Genomic DNA, 24,436 nt, shown 5'->3' with positions numbered 1-24,436 from the left:
CTACATATCCAGAGCAGATACTATACTAGAGTCTATATGTATCAAATGGCATGCATCAAGACCCCGCTGCAGTTACAATCCAAGATGTCTAACCTCATGCTTTGTACTTATGGGCTTTGTCTCCACATTATATTTATTTAGCACCGCGTAGGATAAATACCTTTTAAACAGCTTTTACCGGAGTTTGTTTTACATATACGCCTGCGCAGGTTCACTTGTGTTGTATGCATGCTGCGCACTAATGAGTGTGACCCCCGGGTCTATCAAATCCTCTTGCGCATGCACAGCTTTCCAGGCATTTAACCCGGAGAGGCATCTTCTAGACTGTACCAACCTCCAAAGAGAATCAAGCCTCAAACATTTAATGGTATCTCTTTAATCGCTTCTTGCCGTGACCGGCTCTCTTACACTGATTGCCCGCAGCGTGTTGGCTACTTCCGAGGATCCGTCCTCCGCCACACATATGTTCGCAGTTAATAAAATAAACAAGCTTACATCTGGTTATTTAGTTATTTTGGCACCAAGATGTGTCATTTGCCTCTGCCTTTTAAAAAAATGATCTTTCTTTATCCACATTAAATTAAAATAACCTCCTGCTGGAGGATGTTTTCCTAACAGAAAACGCTTATTATCATGTCGTTTGATAAAATATTTATATTTTGATTGGGGTTACACACTGTATATACCTTCCGGAGGTTTGCACCTCGGGCTTCTGCTCCCATGGCCCCTGATCACCCATCTCTTCAAGGGCGAGGGGCAAAAAATGATCAACAAGGTGCCCCAACTCAAATGGGGATAATATAACCCTGAATATTATAACGAAAGGATATTCATGCATAATGTGATGTTCTTCTGGAAATATAGGATGAAAAACTTGATACAAAGTCTGTTGTATCACATTATTCAGGTGAGTAGTAAGTCTTACAGCACCGAGTACACCCTGTATTCTGAAAGATAGCACCGTGCTGGACAGCCTAGGGAGAGGAGGCATACGGGGTTCATAGGGCACTATAGGATGTTATATACCTGGCTGGGTTTGCGATACATATATATATATATTTATACCTGGCTGGGTATGCAGCCTTGGCCCCTCAGATTAAAAGGTAACCTTACTTATTCAGCACAATAATAAAAAGGCGGTGGCGTGAACAACGCACAGATCTGATAAATATCTCTGGAATGACTATTATTAGTTAGACTCGCATTAGGTTTATGACATATTGTGGAAATAACACACAGTAGAGTGACAGACGCTTGTATCCGCTGCACAATAGACAGACAATACAAGACACGATACCCTGGGAATGCTTGTATGCGGTGTAATATGGCGCTAGTGACTGCTAATCCTCGCCTTCATTTGGTATCTTGCAGCAGAACCGCTTTCTTTCCAGAACCAAGAAACACTAACTATAAGAATGATGTCCGGCTCACTCTGCATTATTTTATATGGAATCTACATCTGGAAAAATCTAGAGAATGGCATCAATATAATAAACTTCTGTTCCCTTATTTATTTAACAGGCGGCATTAGTATGTGTATTAGAGATTGATATGAGGCTTGGTGATGTAACAGTAAGATCTGCAGTGGGCGCCACTGTGACTGGGCATGGAGTAGTCTATTGTAACAGAGCAGCAGGGAGTGCCGCCCGTCACCCGGCCACAGGTATCAGTTTTCGGGGGCAGGTCGGTGGGATGCAGATTAAATCCACATGACACCAATGAATATTCTGTCCCGATTTTATAGTTCATGCCGGCTTTAAGCAGCTTCATATAAAAGGGCAGAATTTGGAGCTTTTTGGGTTTGCTTTGACATAGTAAAGCAGATGAGTATGTCGCCCATTACGTCGGCTCTCAGGGAGTTATGTAATTCGAGAACGGATTGCATTAACTGCATTTTTCGAACATACAACAAAATGAGTTAATGTTCTTTGTGGCAATTCTTGCATTATTAATTATTCTTGAATAAGTATAATTTTGCATTCCCGCTCTGGGAGAGACGCGCGTATTTCAGGCTCATTGTCGGTTCGAGTATATTACCATTTATCTGTTCACCATAACGTTACCCCAGGGGATAAATGAAGAGCTCGGCTTTGTAAAACAGAAACAGGAAATAGTAAAGAAGTCTAAGAGGCTTCAACCTGCGGGATTCTAATACAAACATGGAGCTGTTCATCGCCCCGCGTCCCATCGGACAATTCCCATGTAGCGTCTTATCCACCTAATGAACAGAATCTGCCGGATTGTGGACATTGTGGACATTGTGGACACTTTCTACACTCATCTCGGTGTAATGTGTCTTTTGCTTGGAACCCTATTCTTTTACCTTCAGAGACATTTCATTTTAAGTTACTGAAGCATCATCGACAACGAAGACATGACATGAATTGGTATCAACTAAAAAGATGACATCATAGTGACAGCTGGTCCACCCGTGCCAAGAGGACTCACAATCAAGGTGTTCGTCATCTCATCCGACAATTCTTTCTTCCCCCCTTATTTCTGCAAACACAATTTTCTCATAATAAAACTGAGTGTGGATATGATTAGACTCAATTTTCACGCTTGGCAGTGTACTCCACTATGGCCATGATTCACTAAGCTTGGGTCCTTTTCATGAATTCCAGAGAGCGAGCAGGAGATGACACAGACAGAGGTGTGTCTAAATGCTGATGTGGAGGGAGAGCTGAATTGGAGCTGTGCAGAGCTGATCGGAGCTGGGAGCAGCTGAATTGCTTTCGCATTGAGCTGGAATGAGCAGAAAATGAGCACAGAGTGTGGGAAACCTTCGCTCACAGGTACGTTTCTCCTGCTTTTAATCATTGAAGTAAACTTCCCAGAGCAGATCGCTTTACACGACACACAAACTCCAGGAACATTTCCGAACGTACGTCCAACCGGGGATTCGCTTCTTTGGGTTGTAAGGTTAACTCAAAGTTTAAGAAGGCAATTTAGTGCAGGTCGGTTCTTAGATGTATCTGAGGCAGGTTTTAGGTTTTATGCAAATGTGTTTAATATTTATAATATAATATTGATAATATTTATGTCATAAGCCATATGGGTACATGAACAATATATACATTTCCCTCAAAATCCTGATATCCGTAGGAAAACTTTTTCATTAAATGTGATGTTTTAGCTGCATTTTGCCATCACCTGTCTGGTAATTACAGGTGTTTGTGAATAAAGCCACAAAAATCAAAGATGTCTTTAAAAATAATAACATTTAGGTTTTACAGCCTGTGGGTTAGCAGGTAACTGATTGTATGAAGAGTGAATGTGTTTCATTATCATTAGATGTAAATCCAATGGGATTCATAGAACGTCTTTATGACGCTCCATCTGTTCACCGAGCAAAATAATGGAATGTTTGTAAATGAATCATTATGCGAGAAAATAAATGCCGTGACAATAAAGACAAAACACTAAATGAGAAACCGTTCCACCTGCCCCAAAATACTTATATCTGCTATAAATTCACATCAGTAAGTAAGTATTAGTGGGGTTATGAAGTGATAATGTGATTTATTGTCGCATTCAGCGATATCACAATCATTCCATTTATTTTGCAAGTATTTTCTGTGATGACATTTTGAATTATTGTGCAATTGTTAGATAAGGTAGAGAATACATTCTGCTGATTATTTCATGAATAAGGTAAACATTAGCATTAAAATAAATATCTAAAATGTATTATAAGAACATTTATGTGATTTTGTAGCAAGAATAACATACACTCGAGTATCATGTTTAAGCTGAAATCTCTCTTTTTATGAAAAGACGAGAATACAATGTTTCATGTTATTTAAATAGCTTTTGAAACAAAAGGATCATTAAGTTAGTATTTAAAGAGCTTGGGGTACGAGTTCTACTCTCGACCCCGGCTGTCTTTGTTTTACTCTGTCTTTTCCAGGTCTGATACGTCTCTCTCAGTCAGGCTTTATTTTATTCTTGCTAAATGCTGACTTATTATTCAGAAATGCAATTCCGTTTAATGAATAGGATGACTGATGAATCCTACAGTTATTTTAATCAACATTACGTTCTACAACTCCCTAAATTATTACATTTCATAGCTGTCACAGAAGCTTTCATTGAAGAGGATTATACCCAACAATTCATTTGTAACGATTGGAGAGACAGGCAGAAAGTGTTTTGTTTGCTGTCTATTTTTTTTTTTTTTTTTTAAATCTTACATTTGCAAATCATTTGTATCATTTTACTTTGTAGTCAATGAACTCTAAATCTGAATCTAAGATGAAGAACGGGATGAATCCAAATTAAAATAAATTAGGTCAGTAATAATTCCTGACAGACAGTCCTATTTGCAGACCCCTCTGTAGCTCCGGGGTATGAGATCAGGCTTTCGCAATCTTCATCTTCAAGGACAAACTATTAAGGTCATTGAAACTATGCATTTGATGGGATCTTTAAAAAAGTGTTCAAAAAACACTTTTCAATACTTGAAACGATGTAGCTCTATATTGAGGTCTTTTCGCTGAAATACATTGAAGGCATTTTTATCCCAGATCGTTCAAATCCAAATAATCCATCCAAACAGATTCTCAGTGCAGCTCTGAACATGAATATCTGCTGGGTGCAGGCGATATATGAGTATAACGCTACGAATATATCAAGGAAAACACGCAACACCTTATCGTGATACTTAATAGCTGCACAGAATGTGAACGGCCAACACTGACTTTATTGAAATCCTCTCTGTACTTAGCTAACCTTTCCGGAAAAATATTTCATTTTTATTTCCATTCTACTTCTGCCCCAAATAAACGATATGTCGTGTTAGGATAACATCCCAAATGCCCGCTTTTTGTATGGTCTATATATTAGAATGAATTAATATTGTGTATTATTTATACAGCCTCTTCAGATTCAGATTTATTAGCTAATCCAGTGAAAGCATGACTAAACCAGCAGAGAATTCTAATAATTCTAATAATAAATCAATTAACAATTTTCAGAAAGAATAATCAGCTTCTGGACCTGGTCTTGGTTGCTGTGATATTGAGAATCTTTTTAATCGTATAATAAATGAAGTAAACGTAGTTAGGGTGATAACTGTCTACGCTGTTTATGTGAGTTATTGTCGTGTAAATATGTGAGAATGTATTAATATAATCATTTGTGCTGCGATTCACAATAAATATGTAAATATTATTATATTGCATCATTTATATGACAGTAAGACGAATCTCCAGAGCATTATCAATACTAAAAATCATTTCAAATGGTGAAAATGACTGCCATTTCCACTTAATCTCGTTACATCAGGAATTGGCTGCCTTTGCTGCGTTGGGTGATCGTGTAAAATTAGTGACATGTTGACACAATCTTAGAATTCCGTGCGTTCGTATCATCCATCGCCAAATAGAAGTCTGTTAGATTGTTACAGAAAATGGCCTTAAAACGCATAGAACGTCGGTCACAGCCAAACCATTGGACGTTTATTTGAAACGTTATCTATTGGATTATAAAGCAACGCAAAATGCGTTGTGCGCCAGAATCATGGTAGGGGCGTGTCTTGGACATCATGTGATCAGTAGCTGTCTTTCTATTGGCTAAAGCTTGGGACAAACCTGCTTCATGAACTACAATTTGTGGTTCCTGAAACTACTAGTCATTTGCCCACCTCGTTAGGGTTACATCCCCCACAGATTCTCATTCAGTTGCGTTTTCTGGACACAGGGAGATTTGCTAACTGGTTTGCACACATTCCACTCTGGGTCATATTCATTTATAGATACATAGAAATATAATGAAGAATTTATTCCACTTTGACAGTCAAACAACAAAAACATTTCATATAATATCATCTGTCCAGCATCACAGGCTGGGTCAAGAGGAATTAACCCCGAAACATAATAATGAGTGCTATTATACTCCTGGTAACGAGCCAATGTATGCAGTTCCAATAATAAAATTGTGTTTCTGGAGAAATTTCCAAAGCCACCAACTCCTCGGCATTTTAAACATATTCTGGACTCTGCAATGATCTTGAAACACACGCTCAGGGTGAAGACGCTCATCGGTTTCAGTTTTAGCCGCTAAACTTCACTAGCATCTTACAGAGAGCTGAGCGGCTCTCCACTGTTAGTCAGAAACTAGCTTTTTGTGGCATTTTGTGGCGTAAATTTTATTTAACATTTTATACCCCATTTATACTGCTGCCACCAATCATCCTGCAGAAGAAAATCAGAATGTGGTGCTTTTCCTAATCCTGGGAGAGACAGCTATTCTAGGGCTCCCCAGAGAGCTTGGTATACCGAGGTGAGTGCATGTCATAGATGTCTCGATAAACCTCACATCACATACCATTTTTCTGGAAACGCTCTCCACCATTACTGGATCCTTAGTCCGCTGATGCCCATGCCCTTCTCTTAATGAGGGCCACCGTGTTTTTGGCAGTATTGCCTAATGTGCACAGATCCACTCAAAGTATTCTGTACAACGTATATTTTTGAGCAGCTGGTCAGGTCCCCTGTGATCAAGTAAATGAAATTGCTACCAAATAGCTCCGGGACGTTACAATTAATATATCAAATACAACCCAGACTAAGTGAAAACAACAGGCACTAAGAAATATACGTTAAATGCAAATTATCTGACAAATTCTAGAACAAAAACCTCAAAATTGATCTGATTTCATGAAGGCAGTGTTTCAAATTGTGTTTTTTGCTTGGATGGGAGTACTTCGGAGGCAGCATTAATTTCTCGAGATGATGGACTATATGGCGTAACAAATTTCCTCCTTTGTTAGGGATGCGGTACAGCTTGCATTTCACACAACCCTCAGATCACACGCCATGTTTGCATCACAAGGAGACATGTTGTGTTATCTGAGAGACGAGTATTTTTCAATGATAAAAGGGACATTAAACAGCGATAGAGACATTTTATTACCTATTTATTCTACAGTAAAATGAGTCCTAAATCACTTCAGGTAACTGTCTTACGAGATCTGACAGCCTCATTTTAATAAGCGTGTATACATCGAGAAAAACACATCCGTGTTGATAGCTTTATGCTATTTATCCAATAACATTTCTAATTAAAATGTGCACCAACATTTGCTTTTGATAATATATATAGTAGGACAGTAAGAGAGCGGACGATACATCCTCAATGCATGAAGAGTTCTATAGAACAATCGGCCAATCATGATTATCTATCCATATGATATCATATACAGCAATCTGTGTTGTTCCCAATAAAGTGTTCATTGCAGCCTTTTGGGGTTGGCCATGCTGTTTATTTTTTCATGTTATTGCGTAACAATAATTACAGAAGATTTTAGTCTGAAATATGAAAGTACCCTTCCCCAGTTTCTAAACCAGAGCTTCTTGCCACGAACCCTCGAATCCCTTCCATTTAGCCATAGACAAGAGACAAGCAAAGAAAGTTCTGAGAAAGAGGATCCATAATCAGACTTTCTGGAAACGTCTCAATATGCAAAATATCACACACCAAATGTTTCAATAAAATGGAGCTTTACACACTGGGTGACACGGAGCTTGGGCCGCGTCATAGAGGGAGTGAGCTTCCATCTGTTAGTGGTGCCCAGGTTCATGCTTTTTATGGCAAATAATAAAGCTAAGAAATGGCACAAAATGGCAAATGCTTTCTTACCGAAGCTGTCTGACATCTGGGTGTTGAGGTGTCCTTCTACACAGCGCAGCAGGTTTATAAAGTAGATATAATAAATATACCCCCCCGAGAGACGAACCACTCCACGTGTTAGACCGCTCTATACATCATCCACTTCAGACTCCGATGAATGAGATATAGAGGGCTTCCATTACCAGCCATCAGCACATTATCCAAACATTCTGATACATGATAAAAAATTGTCTTAGAATTGATGCTAACCATGACAAGTGGTACAAAGAGCCCTAAAAATGCCCTATAAAATTCATGATGGGGCATTTCTCTGAACTCATAGTGTCCTGGGATGGGGCTGGATGGACAGGATTTTGTATTGTTCAAAACTAAATGGAAAAATAGGGTTATTTTTAAACACCTTCTGTTTCCATTTTATGTCCTACCTCTCGGCATTACTGTCAAGCCCAATGTATCATTAAACTTGATTACGTGTTATAAATGTTCGGTTCCAGCAGAAATTATGCCTATTACATCTATATCTCGGCATTTTCTAGCCTTTATATCCATGGTTGCTTCTGTGAAGTCTTTATTGCCTCTCTGTTCTTTTTGCGTTGGGTTTTATAAAACCAAGAGTGGCAATCAGTGTTTCGGATACACATGATCAGCCATGGAGATAAAATACTTAAGATGTCTATGAATGTACGAGAGGGACACAATGTAGCCTTGGATAAAATGGCATAAAAATATGGCTTCCTCTTGGATGGTGGTACTGGTGCTTCCTCCATCTCCAGGTTGGGAAACTACTGACTTCTAGTGGACAGAGCGGGGTAGTGCACATATAAGTAAAAAGGGCTTTCTTTATTGTTGCAAAAAAAATCCATCATGTCATTTGATCATTGTTGGTGAGAGCAACTTTGATTGAAGGGAGCACACAGAGCTTCCTAAAGACAAGGACACAACAATCTGTTTCCAAATGATCATAGTAATGGTGGGGAAAAATCAATAAGTAATAAATCTTAGAGAATAGGGCATTATCTTGCCATTAAGTCAATGACCCACAGATAAGGCATCTAGCGTGAACTCTGAAGGGTTCATATGAACTTTATACAGGATCATTCAGTATCCCTAGCTAGAGATCTCCCCGTGCTCCACTGCATTTAGAGAACACTACAACACATGCCCTCCCCCAAAACTATCAACATGATTTTTTTTTCTGCAGCCTGTCCATGTGGCCATAGTGCGGGGTGTTAGAAAATAATTACGTCAGCTCCACTAAATATAGGTCTACTGAATTGAGGAACCCATATAATTTCTTCCACACAGTGGCAAGGTCTAAATAAAAGGACAAAGTCCAGGGCTGAATTTTAACTTCAGTAATCCAGTAGGAACATACACCGCAAGGGTCCCTAAGACCCCCCCAAGTGAAACAACCTGCAGGTAATGAAGGCCATCATCCAGCTGATGAGTAAAATTCCATGTCCGATACAAAGTACAAAGCATGAAGCAAGGGTATAGCTTTATAAGATTTCTCTATGGAGCAATTAATTTTGCTCTAAATTGTTATGTTATAAATTACTTAATGAGAGTTTTCAGATAATTCTCCTCTAAATGACCATCCTTTCCCTGTGATTTCTTTTTCTTGGTTTTGTGCTCATTTTGTGCTTTAATTGAAAACACAGCATGCAAAACGTCTACTACAAGTTATAACCCCGCCATAGAGTAAGTGAGCTTTGATATTCGTACTTTCACAGTTAATTAGTTTTTGAGTGGATTTTTTTTATTGAAAGACTTGATATGGAAATGCCATAATCTCATGCATCAAGTCGACTGAAATGCCTCAGCTGCAAAACTGTTTGAATTACTGGCGTTTTCTGGCTGGAAGATTTAGCAGAAACATATGCACCTGAAGCTTAGATGGATTTACTTGGCATCAAACGAGTCTCTTAATTCTACATCACCCTGAGTGTCAGAATATTTCTCTTTGTAGCTCACGGAGATAAGAATTATACTTCTTATGTATAACTGTACTTATAAAAGTGAACTGAAATAACATTGGAAAAGTTTCCCCTTTGGTCTGTCTTTGAGAACTGTTGCCCGGAGGAATTTGTCACATGGCTAAGCATGAGTAAGAAAGCGGAAAGATGTAGGATAGGAACATTGGTTACACGGTTATCATCACCACGGTTATCATCACCAGCATCTTCTCCAGGATCATTTGCTTCAGTCTTACCGCAGAATGATGCCTTGATTTTGATGTCTCTCAAGATGTAACCAGATCTACTCCAAATTCACTTAACCAGCTGGAAATATGGAAGCTATCACACTATGGAGGGTATATGAACTTTGAATAAAGGATATTTATTCTATAATTCATCATATGTTAAAAACACAGCAGAAGACTTCTACCTAAAACGTGTTGGTACTCGTGGCTTGAAACCATGGCTACCTGTGTCCCGAAGTCTGGTATTCATGAAGAAATCGGAATTGTGGATGTGGCATCAATATAAACAGATGTGTTTGCTATAAAAAGATTTTTTGTATATCTCACATAATATTCTTGTTAACCACCATGTACACAAATCTCACAAATCTGTATTGTTTGACAAGAAGAAATGTACCTTCTAAGTAAGATCCCTCTGTTTGAAGGCGTCTTGCTTTTGTTAGGTTTTATTATGATCTGATCGATGATTGCATGGAAAGTAAATTATTAGTCTCTGTCACTCTCTTTTCAGGATCATTTGTCATAGAATGTATAAGAGATGACAGGTAATGATGACGGGTTTACTCAGCCTAAGTTTTACGTGCTCCCTTTCCCTCCACACAACACATGGCATCTATTGAGTACAGGTGAGCAGGTCTCACGTCTTTCATTTTAATGCCAGTGCTCTACACTTCTGCTATGGTACCTGAAGGAGGATCTCACTGAGCCGATGCAGACTTTGCCACACATTCCCCTGGGATCCATCAGTTTCTAATGCACTGCATAAGGAGCTACAGGGCCTTATTGGTAAATATACCCACCAACAATAGTTTTCTTGATGTCGACAAGGCTCGGTCCCAATCCAGAAATCAGATTTTTGGTTTTGCTTCTTTCTGTGGCTCACTTTTTATTTTTTCATAGACAAACGGAATTAGCTTTAAACATTAACGTGTTGTTTATTGTGCATTCCTTATCTTTTTTGGAGGTGGTGCTCCATCACATGTCTGGACAGAGTGTATCTAACAACTATAATGGATGCTGGTCAGCCCTGTCTGCTGATACAGTTATCTGTCCTCAACAGCAACGATAAATCCCTTAGTAGGAATCAGCCTTTCTACCCTTGTCTTGACCTTTGGTCGTTTACACAATAAATAAAAATGCCACTCCCAATCAAATACATTCTTCAAGTCTACCCACTACACCATGATCAGTCCCCTGGTCGGTAGCCAGCACCGTGATCTGATATTGTACGCTCCAAGGGCCATTTCCCCTTGAAATTTCTGTTCAAATTATTTAACTTGGCTTATTCAATGAAGGTAACTACTGGACATCCGTGCTGACCATGGCTACTCAAGATGACAGAGTGTCTCAGCATCAGATATTACAAGCACTTACCCACCTAGAACAGACCAGAAACAAGTCCAGGTCTTCCTCGCATAGCATGGTCACATGACCACACATCTTAAAGAGACCTCTTTAACTGATTGACCCTGTTTACTGAAGAATTCTTCCATTGGCCTACCCTTCCCCTTTGTTGGCGTCTCTTGGTGAGTTCGTCGGGTGTATTGTTGAGCTTCCTTTTGGCTCCTGTGACCATGATTCCGTCTATAGAATCGGCTTAGTTCTGTCCAGTTGCAGTTTGTTGCTGAGCTGGCTTACCCTTACGATCTTATGTTTGTTCCAGTTTTGGCTATTCATTTGTTGGATTCTACGGTTCCTGACCCAGCCTACGTTTGGCATTTGCTCGGCCTTCTTGTCCGCCTCGCACTGTCCGTTCTGCTTCTCCGCTGTCCAGTCTCTGTTTCTGGCTTAGAGCGTGACCTCCTATAAATGTATTTCTGATGTGCTAATTAAATATTAGCAGGAATAATGGGGATTAACAGGACTGATCTCATGCTTATGATAAATTTACAGTTTAATAAAGACCTAACTATGCAACTTGAGGGGAATGAAGCAGCCAAAAGTATGACTGATATAATCCAAAATCTCATTATCCTAACTCCGACAGCCGTGCGTCCATCCATAACCATTTGCATTAGATAAATGAAGCACAAAGTCATTTTATTGTGTATGATACATTATTACCTTTCTACTGCTCATTAGTTATTAAATGTTTTCCCCAATATTACCGATTACACAGTATAAACTGGAAAATTCTGTGTAAAAGGGTGAATTTTCCCAAAAGCCAGAAAAAAAACAGATAAGGAGCTGGAAGTTGGTGGCCAACGTGTTGGTCAAACCGCATAAAGAACATTTTACATTTTACACAGAACCCAGGAAACTGGATTTTAGATTAAAACCCTTAAGTTATGTGTTTAAAACTATTTTGGATGAACGAGGGAAATGGTTCTGGGGATGACTGAAATGTATGCTGCGTGGAATTGCGCTTTGCATAGTTATTGTTTTCTTATCTCTCCGCGAATAATATTCATGAAGTTGTCCAATCTGAAATGATTTTCCATGCCAGCAGCATTTGCCAAAAGTATATATTTAAAATAGATAAACGCAAATATTAACCCTTCGGGAATTAGACAGTTGGCTGCGCCTTGCGTGACAAGCATGCAGATTTACCCTGGCTGATCACATGACTGATCACATGACTGTGAATGGCTCGAACACCGAGAGCAATTAAGACTTTTTCAAGGATATTTTAGCCAAGGCAAAAATGTGTCGTTTCACAAAAAAAAAAAAAAAAAGAACTTGCTTTACTGGCTCGACGATCATATTGCAAACTCAAAATGAAAGAGATGAAGAGATTTCAATTCACTCACACAAAATGAAGCACTCGGAAATCTCCTGCGCCTTTGTATGTGATTTGTGACAGCCGCTGAGATGAAGATACCGACATGCGACCGGGGGTGTAGAAAAAGAGGCAAATTATCTCACCAGGGAGTCTGCAAATAACTTGATGATATTACTGGCGCAAATATTCGCATAACCTTCCATTTCAGGAAGTCTGAGAAGAAGGAGAGAGTCCTTGTCTCAAAGCCCGGATCCTTCTAGAGCCGCATAAAAGGAACTTCCACAATAATTACCATTCCTAAAGCATTTTGCACGCTTTTTTATATGGATTGTGTGACAATGTCCCAATTCTGCAAGATAAGGGCTCACATCACAAAAGTGTATCACGGCGCTGACATCGGTAACGCACACGCTGCCAGCGTCACAACAGAACAAAAATATGTGTGACAAATACACAAGAATATATTGTGAAAGTGATATTTGGCCAAAAAAACAGAAGATTTACAACACACGTTGGGGCATTATGAGTATTCACGTATGAAAGGTTGGCAGGACTGTTATCGGCTGGGAATTTGATCGACTCTGTGATACATATTCTGATGCTTTTGATCGACTGAATTCACTCTACTGCCATAGAGGTCTAGTCAGCCGAACCCTCTAGGCCCAGACGATCTACACCAAGCCGTCCTTACAGTCAGCAATTCATCGTTTGTCACTTAAACAGCCGATATAAGAAACATAAAGCACATTGAGTCCCCACCAAAAATTCATCATTATTGTCACTCTTTTGCTTGATATGTAGTCCTTTCTTTGCTCCCCGACGGTCCTCATTGTGTGAAAACTTGCAATCCCCTTTATTTGTGTAAATGACACTATCTTCAGTAAAATGCTCCCTCACTTTGACGTATTGGGTGCGATTACTTTTATCAGAAATCTCTTTATCTTGGAACCTGTAGCCCAAGTCAGGCGTTAACACAGTTAATTTACGTCCTTAACTGATTACATATAATTACGCTCGTCAGAGAATGCTTCCAGTCCGGCTTATCTATCGGGACAGAATAATTCCCTTATTTCATGCCTCAGTCCTTGCATTCGTAATGTCTTTAAAACTGTTAACTTAAAAGAGCTTAGAATGATAGCCTTGGCACCGGAGAACACAAAAGCCTGTAATAGCCGTAATAATAGACATGGTTGCACGGTACCGGTTGCCATGGCAATGCTGGATGTGCATTGCTAGATACAGTAACTGCGGCAGCGATGGACGCTGAGCTGCATATTAATAGCCATGGCTGTTTTTTGGTGCCGTGTGATGATTTTGTGTGTTTGGCATGAATTTTCCTGCATTTTACTCTGACGTGCAGCAAATCCCTGTACAAGCGTGACACACACAGAAAGACACGGGTGTAAACATGAGACAAAATGCACCATCAAATAAACACATATCAGCTTCACATACTGAGCTTGATATACTACAGAGTAGGATTTATATTTTGTAGTAGAACAAAACCTTTACCCAGCAATTTTATTTAAAAATAATTTAGGCACCGGAACTAAGACGGACAATTATAGACATTATCTAAAAATTTGCATTCGGTTGTTATATGCAAAAAACAAGGAGCCGCCAACAGCCCAACACTAATATAAATGCGACAGTTTGCGCGGTCATAGTCCCGAGTGTTATACCCCGTGGTATCGTAAATTCTTTGCACATTGTTAATAATTTGAGATGATCACTAAGATAAACCAGTTGCAGGTCTTGACGAGAGCCGCGGATACAGGATCCACCAAGATACTTAAATCAAAGACAAAGTGCAGCGCCGTACCATGAAAATGTTCCCTAATTCTAACTAAACCAGAGTCTACCTATTTACTACAAACTCGAAATACTCTGCAAACTTTAACTCACTCTTCATATACAAGCAAAAGAATCGAAAGCCAGAATGTGTGATAATAAAGTTTCATTCATTCTAAAATACTTTGTAACTATTGACATAAAATGCAATATGTGGAGCCATAAAGTCCCCCCAAGACTAGATTTCCGAGCTGCCGGAGATATACAGAGTGACTTGGCGCAGGAGGAATACGTCTCCACGACCAGAGGGGTTTCTTGCACAGCAGTGTTTCGTGCGACCTTGTCTCGGTAAATTAATCGCCGTGCCGTGGACTGGATGTATTTTACCGGATCTGCTACAATTACTTTCACTTGACAAGGGATGAAGGACGCGCTCGTTCCTGTCGTGTTAAACATATTTCTTTACCGTATCTGTGTAGGATCAGAGGGACTATTTTGGAAATATATATTTTGGGGTTTTGCTTATACTTCATGGTATCTAAGCTTCAAACTTATTTTGTAAAGGTTATTATTTATTCAAAGGGATATTCATTATTATTTCCTGATTTATTTAGCCGGTAAAGTTGAATTTGCCTTGAATATATAACTTGACAATACTCATAACAGTATAAAGTACGTTATATAATAAACCCTAAAAAAGATGTACAATCCCCTCTTTCTTACCAAATACTTCCTCACGCTATTCTCGTTTATTGGGTTAGTAACAGTAACCGTATGTCTTTTGTCGAACACACAGCATTAGAGCGTTGCTCCCGGATTGAGTGTGGAGGATGACAGATACTCGCACTGTCGCTGACGCTTTCAGTGACGGATACTCGGTAATGGAGTGGGAGGTCGTCCTCGCCACATCTCCCTGCATGACAGTGGGTGCCTCCAGTCTCAACGTAGACCAATCAACCAAGGCAGGTTACAGAGACGTTGATACAAGGGAAAATATATACAAATGGCAATATATATATTATAGGTGAAACAGAAATAATATGTTACAAAACTCTAGCCTCAAGCCCTCCGGCTATTCATTAAATATCAGGTCATATTTGTCACAAACCACAGAAAAAAGTCACGATGTATGAAAAGAAACTGTCATGTTTAAAGTCCAATACAAGCCAGTAATGGATGTTCGATTGCCGGAAATATGTAATAAATAAAATCAGAAGCCACATTAAAGGCCTCTAATGCTAATTTTAGCATCAATGGTGTTAAATCCATAATTCACAAACCGGGATCCCACATCTGGCACCACATTTGGGTTGAGTGATCTCACTGGAACATTTCCCTATTAGTAGTCACCTTGTTAACAGCTGTTACTGTTTCACAAAACAAACTCAATCCATTTGAGGCCAGAGAATAAATCACTAGTCTCTAGCGCTTGCGGATCAGGTATACACGGCCACTAGCCTAACCCATTAGTAACATCACACATTGAACTGAACATCCGATGGATCAATGTCCAAAGCTCATTTACAGATTGATAGGTTGTGTTATTAATTGTGAGTGTGAAACGATTTTCTGCCAAACACTGGACTTCTGTATCTACATTGTCTTTGATTAGAACTCTATTTTATGGCAAACATTTTGAAAGGCTCATTAGTTACTTGAATTGGAAAAAAACACCCAGAGAACACAACTCTGAAGCTTTAATACCTTGAATAAAACCATTTTCAAGATTGAGAGAAACATTAAGTCATTAGCCGAAGGTCAGGAAACAAATGGCTGCGACTCGCATGAAGACAAAGTCACACACATAGAAACATAGAATGTGTCGGCAGAACCATCCGGCGTCCAGTCTGCCCAACCTCTGAATACTTTCCTTAGTCCCTTATCTTATATTTAGGACAGCCTTATGCGTATCCCATGCTTGCTTGTACTCCTTCCCTGTGATAACCGTTACCACTTCTGCTGGAAGGCTAGATATTACTTTTAAATCTTTGCCCCTCTAATTCAAGACTCTAGTTTTTGTCTCACTTACCATGTTGATTTCCTTTGCGTATTTAAATGTTGCTATCATACCCCCCTGTGATATGACCCACGCCAGGGTATCAAAAGATCTCATAAAATTATAATTTTATTTTTTGGTATTATGCTGTAATTTGCAAAAATGCACGTTTGATCTGCTGCTTGTCATTAAGATGTACGGACTTTATGAAAACAAATACATCAGAGTAAAGTGATATTTTTTCGTGATAACAAGGTTTTTCCCATCCTTTTATATAAAATTGTTTTCTTTCCCAATAAATTGATGCACTGTTTTGAAGCAGCCCCCCTCTGGTACCCAGATACAATTACTTTTGTAGGAATGTCTTTTGTTGTGTTTCTCGTAGAATTATTCCCAAATCACCATTTTACTCTTGTTCTCTGGAGATTCTAACAATAAAAACTACCGACCACCTGTCCCCGAGCAAACACAGGATTATCCTTTATACATGTACCTGCGCGGATTTCAGCCAGAGTACAAACCAAGTTGACTCAATTTGTTGAAGGTTAATCCACCCTGACCAACTCATTAAAGCACACATTAGCTACCTAATACTTCACGCTAACTACATGGAAAGCTGCCTATGTGTTTAAAACACACTGTTAAATTTGGAATTATTAGTAAATCTTATTCCTCCTAATCCATCTGCCACAAATCTCATTACATCAGCACATGTAGGGCCAACGTCTTCCCTCGTTCTACTTGATAATCGATACATTTGTTTAAAGCATGTGACAACTTCAAAAAAAGAAGAGGAGGTTGTGTACTGTGGTATAGAGATAGTAAAGAGGTTAAAGAAAGGAACACAATGTGCGTATGTATATATATATATATATATATATATATATATATATATATATATAAAACATATAAAAATCTAGCTGCAAATACGTTTCGGTATCTTGGTAAAAGCATAGAATAAACTCCGTCCATCTGATTTTAGAGATTACAGGTAGTTATTTTTCATAAAAGAAATTATCTTGATTAATCCACTTTCTGTTAAATGGAATGGTGATTATTTGATGATATAAAAAGAAGGCTGCAGGCATATTACTGAAGTGTATGTCGCGTTCATCAGATGTAATTTGTTAATGGCCAAGTGTTTCACACACAATAGATCTCGCTGCGCAGATATATCCCGAGGTCTTGTAATTATCTCCGAATGACACAAAGTAACACTGCCCTATACATATAGTGAAGTGACTCCCTACGTGGAAATTAATGTGAAGAAACGCGAACAAAAGATTGCGTTATTGGGTTTTATTAGGAAGTTGAGATTTGTAATTAGTTGAGGTTTAAGTCTTTTATCACATTATACTCCCTCAGGGGTTTTTGGAGGCAAAGTGGAAATTTTACCCCAGAGTTATTGTAACTGTGACTGACAACAACGTACGACGTATTTGTCAAAATCTTATTTTTAACATAGAAAAACTGATGGGAAAAATCACTTCACGTCATGAATTGCTTTCCACTCATTAAATAAGGTCTAACTTTTGTCTCATATTCTGGGCTTAACCTCCCTTACCTCAGATTTCAAACCCTTTGTTTAAGGATTCAGACATTTTCTTCCTTCAATTGACATGTTAACCTGCCGCCTTTCACCTCCATACCAATGGAATATCTATCCAGACTTTGTACATTTACTCAAACTTTCAGTAACCCATGAGCTAAAAAGTCATTGATCTAGATGAATTCTTTGATAAATATCCATTAGATCTGACCCTAGAGACCCCGAGGGTGTCCTTATAACCCCTGATAGTATAGACTCCTTCCACCTCTACAAAAATTAAAAATTCAAACAATGTACGAGGTGCGGGTCTGCCACTAACAACACGTTCCAGACAAGAGGTGAACTTAAGGTTTTATGTCAATGATCTTAACCGTATACCTTAAAGTCCCCAACACTTTAGGTTTTATTGCTACCTCCAGTCAACACAGTTGGTTTAACCGGCGTGTGATTCTGTCCACCATCCCACGTGGCATTTTCCCGGAATGCCAGATGGCCTGTGCAGGCTGCACTTCATCAGTAAAGTGCCAATGTTATGCTGTCTTTAATATATATCTCCTCCATATTGAGCCTTTTGTTTAGTAGCAGTGGTGTCCACACACATGGTATGTTTGTTTTTACATACAATATTAAACATATATGATGATTGCACATGTTATTAAACATCAGACATGCAATTTGTGCTTTAATTCCTGACTTCCAGTAACTTTATAGCTTTTTGGTGACAGCGCTCTTCACAGAGTACCCAGGGAGTTGTAAAGGCATCTTGTGTTTCCCTGTTTCATTTTGTTTAATGAAAGTCTTAAAGCTTTTGCTTGTCTGCTGGAAATCGTCTTGGCTACGCGAACAGTTTCCCTATAAGCCTCACATCATCCTTACATCGACTCATTGAAACTGCCTACTGCCTGCGTTTTTTTTTTTCATCCACAGTAATATTTTACTTGAAGACTACTTGACCCTAGTATAGACTGTTTACAGCCTGGCACAATGTACAACCAATAACTGCTCCTGACAGACCCAACCTAACGAGGAGGGACATTAATGCAAATCTTATTTAAATGGCTCCTCCCATTGTACGCCATAAACATCTTAGCTACTTTGATCCACAAAAATAGTTACAAAGTAACAGGTAGAATTTAATGGTGTCTAATTATCATCCATTTACTTTTACTGATACATATTATTTACATCTTAATGCTGGCTGTTTCTATGCCCATTTGTGTTAATTTAGTCATTCTTCCACAAACACGGCTGCTGGTTAAATAGCTAAGAAGTGACACCAATCAGTTCTGCAGCCAATGAGGAGCCAGGTGGTATTTTGGTAAAAGCTTGGCCAATGTACAGTAATTTTATTTTAGCTCCGCGGTTGAGTCTTATTAGCTTAGACAGTGAAGAACATGCCTGAATGGAGCTGTAGACGAGGGTAGCGATACAAATGCCCTTTAAAGTCACAACAGTTTATACGTAGCAGACAAGTAATACTATTGCAATAGACATCAGTTTCATTGTTAGGGCCTCCAGTTCGCACTTGAAGCAATATTGTTCTAAAAGTCGCGCACCAAGAACTGAACACCGTTGTTTGCAGAATTCGTCCAGCATAGGGCTGTTAACTCGCTTTCTTTTTCTAGTAAACAGAACCCAAAGCAGGGAATGTTTCATTAGCCTCCGCGTCTACCTCTGTAGCTATTACTAGTAATTAGTAATACAACAAAGTGATGTATATTGCAACAATAATTCAAAATATTGCAAAATAATGATGTGAAGGCACGGCGGCTCGCACAGAGAGAAAGCTGCTCTAAGTGCGAGGAAAGTGTTAATATAGGCGCGTATATGTGTTTGTTAGCATGAATGTATGTGTGGTGTGACAGGGAGTGTGTTTTAGCTTGTGTGTGTGTTAGCAAGTATGAGTAAGTGTATATTAGTGTAAGTGTGTGTAAGTATGTGTGTAAGCGTGAGTGTGTAAGTGTGTGTACATATGTGTGCCAGTGAGAATGTTGGGGGGACAAGAGGCAAATGAGACCACTTGGCTTTACTTGCTCCCCCGAGCTAGAAGGTGACACCCCTCCCCTGTCCACATGGCCCCTGGGGTACATGGTTCTCACAACATTATTACTGTTTTTAGGAAGGAGAATGGGAGGTGATGACGCATGTTTTACTAAAGAGGCTGGTTTAATGAGCAGTGTTATTAACAGTAATAGTAATGGACAATTAATTTAATTACATTCTCATCTGCTTAGACTCTCAAATTCAAAGATGGGTAATGAACTTTAGTTTTTACTTTTTGGTTATATAATAAAGCATATATTTTGTCAAACCATTCAACTGGATCAGCTTTACAAGGAGAAAAACACCATGGGCCATACCACTCTGCCACAAATAGGGGTGCATAAACTTCCTGGCCTGACCAAAAACAGGGAAGATCTACACAAATCGTGATGGTGAACTTCTGTTGTAGAGACTTTGATAGCACCTTGGTTTTTAAGTAAAGTGAGGGACCATCTAATGGAGCAGTGGTTCCAAAGACAGGGTGAAACTATAAAGAGAATAATAAAGAGGAGCCATTCGACAAGTGGAAATGATCAGTATGGAGGTGGCCCCGTCAGTAAAATCATGTTCTCATGATGCTCCATTAGCCATGGCTGAGCAGAAGGGATTTATTAGAATTAAATAAAAATATTAAATATATATTTTATATTAAAAAAGCGTGCAAACTTTTCAAACATCTGTTGCATATTCGTTATATATATCTTCATTATATACATTATATATTCATTATATATATTCTATTATGACCTGGGTCAGGTGCCCTTATATCATATACGCTACTGGATACAATATATAATAATATATAACAAAAGTATTTCTGGGAATTCCACTACAGGCTCATGCACGGAACCCTGAAACTTCTATAAGACATTTCTATTGGTTGTATTGCAGTCAGATCAGTTGTTTGATGTAACCTATTAAATTATCAGTTTGTTTTGACCCAATGTTTGAAAACATCATGCAAGAGGCTATTTAACTGACGTTACAACAAATACTACGATCATTAGTACTGTTACTGCTTATCTCCTACATGGATGTCCGATAATGGTTTTGTGAATTTGTCACATCTGGAACACTTTGTATCCCTGCTAATTCTCTCAGCACTTCATGAACAAACATTACTAAACTAACGATTAGACGCTGGTGCGTAATTTGAAAATTCACAAAACTAGTTGTTTTGCAAGAAGGAGAAATCTTTAAAAAATTAAAAACAAATAAGAGTTGTTAGCTTGCATAAGTGAGTAATAGAGCTCTATAGTTCCGTTACATCGGCATAATTATACATTGTATTTTAACCTTATGTGTTTCAGATCAGGATTTATCCATATAACCCTGACTGTTCGTCATCCACATCTGAGAAGTTCTCAAATCATCTTTATAACCCCTAGTGAAGTAAGAAGGAGCCGCGAAGCTGCTGTCCACGTGGACTGGTGCTGAAATCTCTCGATTGGCTACCCGGCACAGCCATTCCAAGCCAAGAGACATGGCAACAAATGGAACTAAGATGGCAGATGGCCAAATTTCTACAGAAGTTAGTGAGGCCCCTATCACTAACGATAAACCTAAAACCTTGGTAGTCAAGGTGCAAAAGAAGAGGCCAGTGGATTTGGAACGAGATACATGGAAGGGAAGATTTGACTTCCTTATGTCCTGTGTTGGTTATGCCATAGGCCTTGGAAATGTCTGGCGATTCCCATACCTTTGTGGAAAAAATGGAGGCGGTAAGATGTTAACAGACTGATGCTTTTTTTTAGCAGAAAATAAACATTAAGCACAGAGATTAGACAAACTGAGGTAAAGGGAAACCAAGAGAAAACAAAATTATTTTTAGATCAATTAAAAATTCTCGGCTGTTAGAATTATGTGGCCAGGAAAAAAGGCTACTGACTGAATAAGAGAGGCAAAGGAGCAGCTGGCATTTGGCCTGGGGTGGGAGAAGCTCTTGGCTTTTACCTAGTTACGGTGTGACGCTTTAGGTTTCATATTGGAGATTAATTATAATTTCAGGTCTAATCCCCAGCGGGACTGTAATTTTTGTACAATGAAACATTTCTGAAATTAATAACCATTCATATATTTTTAGGGGCCTTCCTTATTCCATATTTCTTAACTCTTATTTTTGCGGGAATGCCTCTGTTTCTCCTGGAATGTACTTTGGGACAATATACATCCGTCGGAGGCCTTGGAGTCTGGAGACTGGCCCCTATGTTTAAAGGTAAATTTAGCAAAATATTTATGTTTTACTGACAAATGTTTATTTCACGGGTTTGTGCGTTTGTTTCCTACCCCATCAAGCATATTTTTTATGGATTGTCATTTAGTGTATTTTTCTCATTAAATCCAATTAACTAATCTAATCCAGAATTACTTATGGATTATTTGGAATTCATCCATTTTTCCTTTGACTCTTGGAAGCGTGGAAAATGTACAAATATCTCTGTTTTTGTTTTTGCAGGTGTGGGGCTGGCGGCTGCTGTCCTCTCTTTTTGGCTAAATATTTATTACATTGTTATCATTGCGTGGGCCATATATTACCTGTACAATTCATTCACTACAGTAAGTTTTCAAGTAGCCGTTTAATTACTAAATTAAAACTGCCAACATATACTTTAACAGCAAAAGCCAAAAACCCTCCTATTCTCCTGATGGCCATTATCACCCTGGATACATTTCTATTAAAATCTGCTGTTCTGACAGAAAAGGTTTTGGGGCAATTAATGATTTTTAATTATCTTTTTTAATAATTAAAAAAAAATGTAATTAAGGGTTGATATCAAGACAAATGCCCCCAACGTCACTTATAGTGCACAGGGGGCATGGATTCAGTTGGTTTCCTTTAGAAAAAAAGCACAATTCATCATCAATGTAAAGACTTATAAAGTTTATTCCATCACTTTTTATTCTTCTTACAGTCCCTGCCATGGAAACACTGTGACAATTACTGGAACACGGAACGTTGTTTCTCCAATTACAGCCTCCTAAACACCACTAACATGACAAGTGCCGTGGTTGAATTTTGGGAGTAAGTTAAATTTCATTCTATAATGTTAACCGGGAATGTAACGTGTTTAGAAATTAAAGTAATTATAATATGAAAAGGTCAAGACAATATGCCAAAACTGTTGAAAAGGATATTTGCTGACAAGAAGTAAAGAGTGATTTTTTGTATTATTATATTAGAGATTAGTCAGGAAAAAAGGAAAGCTAAAGTAGGAATATTAATCTTGTCAGTATATAGGCTGGTAGGAACTGCATTAAATTGGTTACAGAGCTTCAAGGCTCCTTATAAAATATCATGTAAGGAAGAGAAGGTCGGAGCTAGTGAACTGCATCAGTAAATTCCCAGTTAATAACTTGATAGAGGATTAAGCTCAGGAACCCACAGAAAACTAAAGGACAGGACTCAACTTCTGAGAATTATCAATTAAATGTGATTTGAGGGGATTTCCTCATTAAAATAAAATACAGATAAATACAGTTTTCATAAAGCAGAAAAATGAAATCCAATTAAAATAAAAATACTTTTTTCAGTAATTTTAAACAAAAGAAGCAAATTCAATCAGTTTTTATCAGCTTTTAATAAACAGAATGGATGGTTTTGGTAAACAGATATTAAATAGATTGAAAGAAGGAAAATTGAATAGTGCAATTTAGTTTTCCAACAGAGCGATGCTCTAATCAGGACTGGGGCAACATACAACTCTGAGCTCACGTAGTGTGCACATTGAACGGCTGCTCGGGTCCAACATCCATTCATTAAAACATAGGGGTTTTTGTAAAATATACCTTTTTTACAAAAGTAGTATCACAACTCAGGCTGTATTGAAGGGACATATCAAACCTAGACAATGTTTTTTACTGGATGAACACACAGGGTAATATGAATTAAACCACAGCAGGCACGTGGAAGATCGATGCACATTGACTTGATCTATTCTGATATACTGTATGTAAATATTATTATTCCAGACGTAACATGCACCAAATGACAGACGGGCTAGAGAAACCTGGACACATCCGGTGGCCTTTGGCTATCACATTGGCCATTGCGTGGATTCTTGTCTATTTCTGTATTTGGAAAGGAGTTGGTTGGACTGGAAAGGTGAGTAAAAGAGACATCAAGACAAGTCTGACATGACACTCTCTTTATTTTGTTTCTTGAGATGCCGCAGGGATGGGAAGCAGAGTTTATGTGTTCTTTAAAATGGGGTTTACAGAATAGGCGCGCTTCATTTCTCATATTCTCTTCATTGTGTTATATAATAATATCATGTGGCTTAAAGACCAGAAAGTATTAAAGGAAGTTTGGTTCCGCCGTTATTTTCTAGATGCTGGGGTGATGTTTTTTTCTTAAACAGATTTCCAAAAGTATATATATATATATATATATATATATATATATATATATATATATTGGTTAAAAGTTCTTCCCCTTGGCATCTCTGTGTCCCCCTTGCCTCATATAAACATACTAAACTCTAAAGTAATGACAATATTTTG

The 24,436-nt window shown here is 38.5% G+C and overlaps 1 protein-coding gene across 1 annotated transcript in view; it reads left to right on the top strand.

The window, feature by feature from the left end:
- The first annotated feature begins 2,612 nt into the window (after nt 1-2,612).
- SLC6A1 (solute carrier family 6 member 1) overlaps nt 2,613-24,436 on the top strand; it is a 28,128-nt gene continuing 6,304 nt past the window's right edge. The window contains exons 1-6 of the mRNA XM_053468607.1: nt 2,613-2,795; nt 21,247-21,657; nt 22,020-22,151; nt 22,392-22,492; nt 22,849-22,958; nt 23,906-24,038. Coding sequence (XP_053324582.1) covers nt 21,420-21,657; nt 22,020-22,151; nt 22,392-22,492; nt 22,849-22,958; nt 23,906-24,038 — 714 coding nt within the window. The 5' untranslated portion in view covers nt 2,613-2,795; nt 21,247-21,419. The remainder of the gene's footprint in view (nt 2,796-21,246; nt 21,658-22,019; nt 22,152-22,391; nt 22,493-22,848; nt 22,959-23,905; nt 24,039-24,436) is intronic.

This window comes from Spea bombifrons, chromosome 6, assembly GCF_027358695.1.
Source record: "Spea bombifrons isolate aSpeBom1 chromosome 6, aSpeBom1.2.pri, whole genome shotgun sequence".
Lineage (NCBI taxonomy): Eukaryota > Metazoa > Chordata > Amphibia > Anura > Pelobatidae > Spea > Spea bombifrons.
This window is presented reverse-complemented; position numbering and strand designations above follow the sequence as displayed.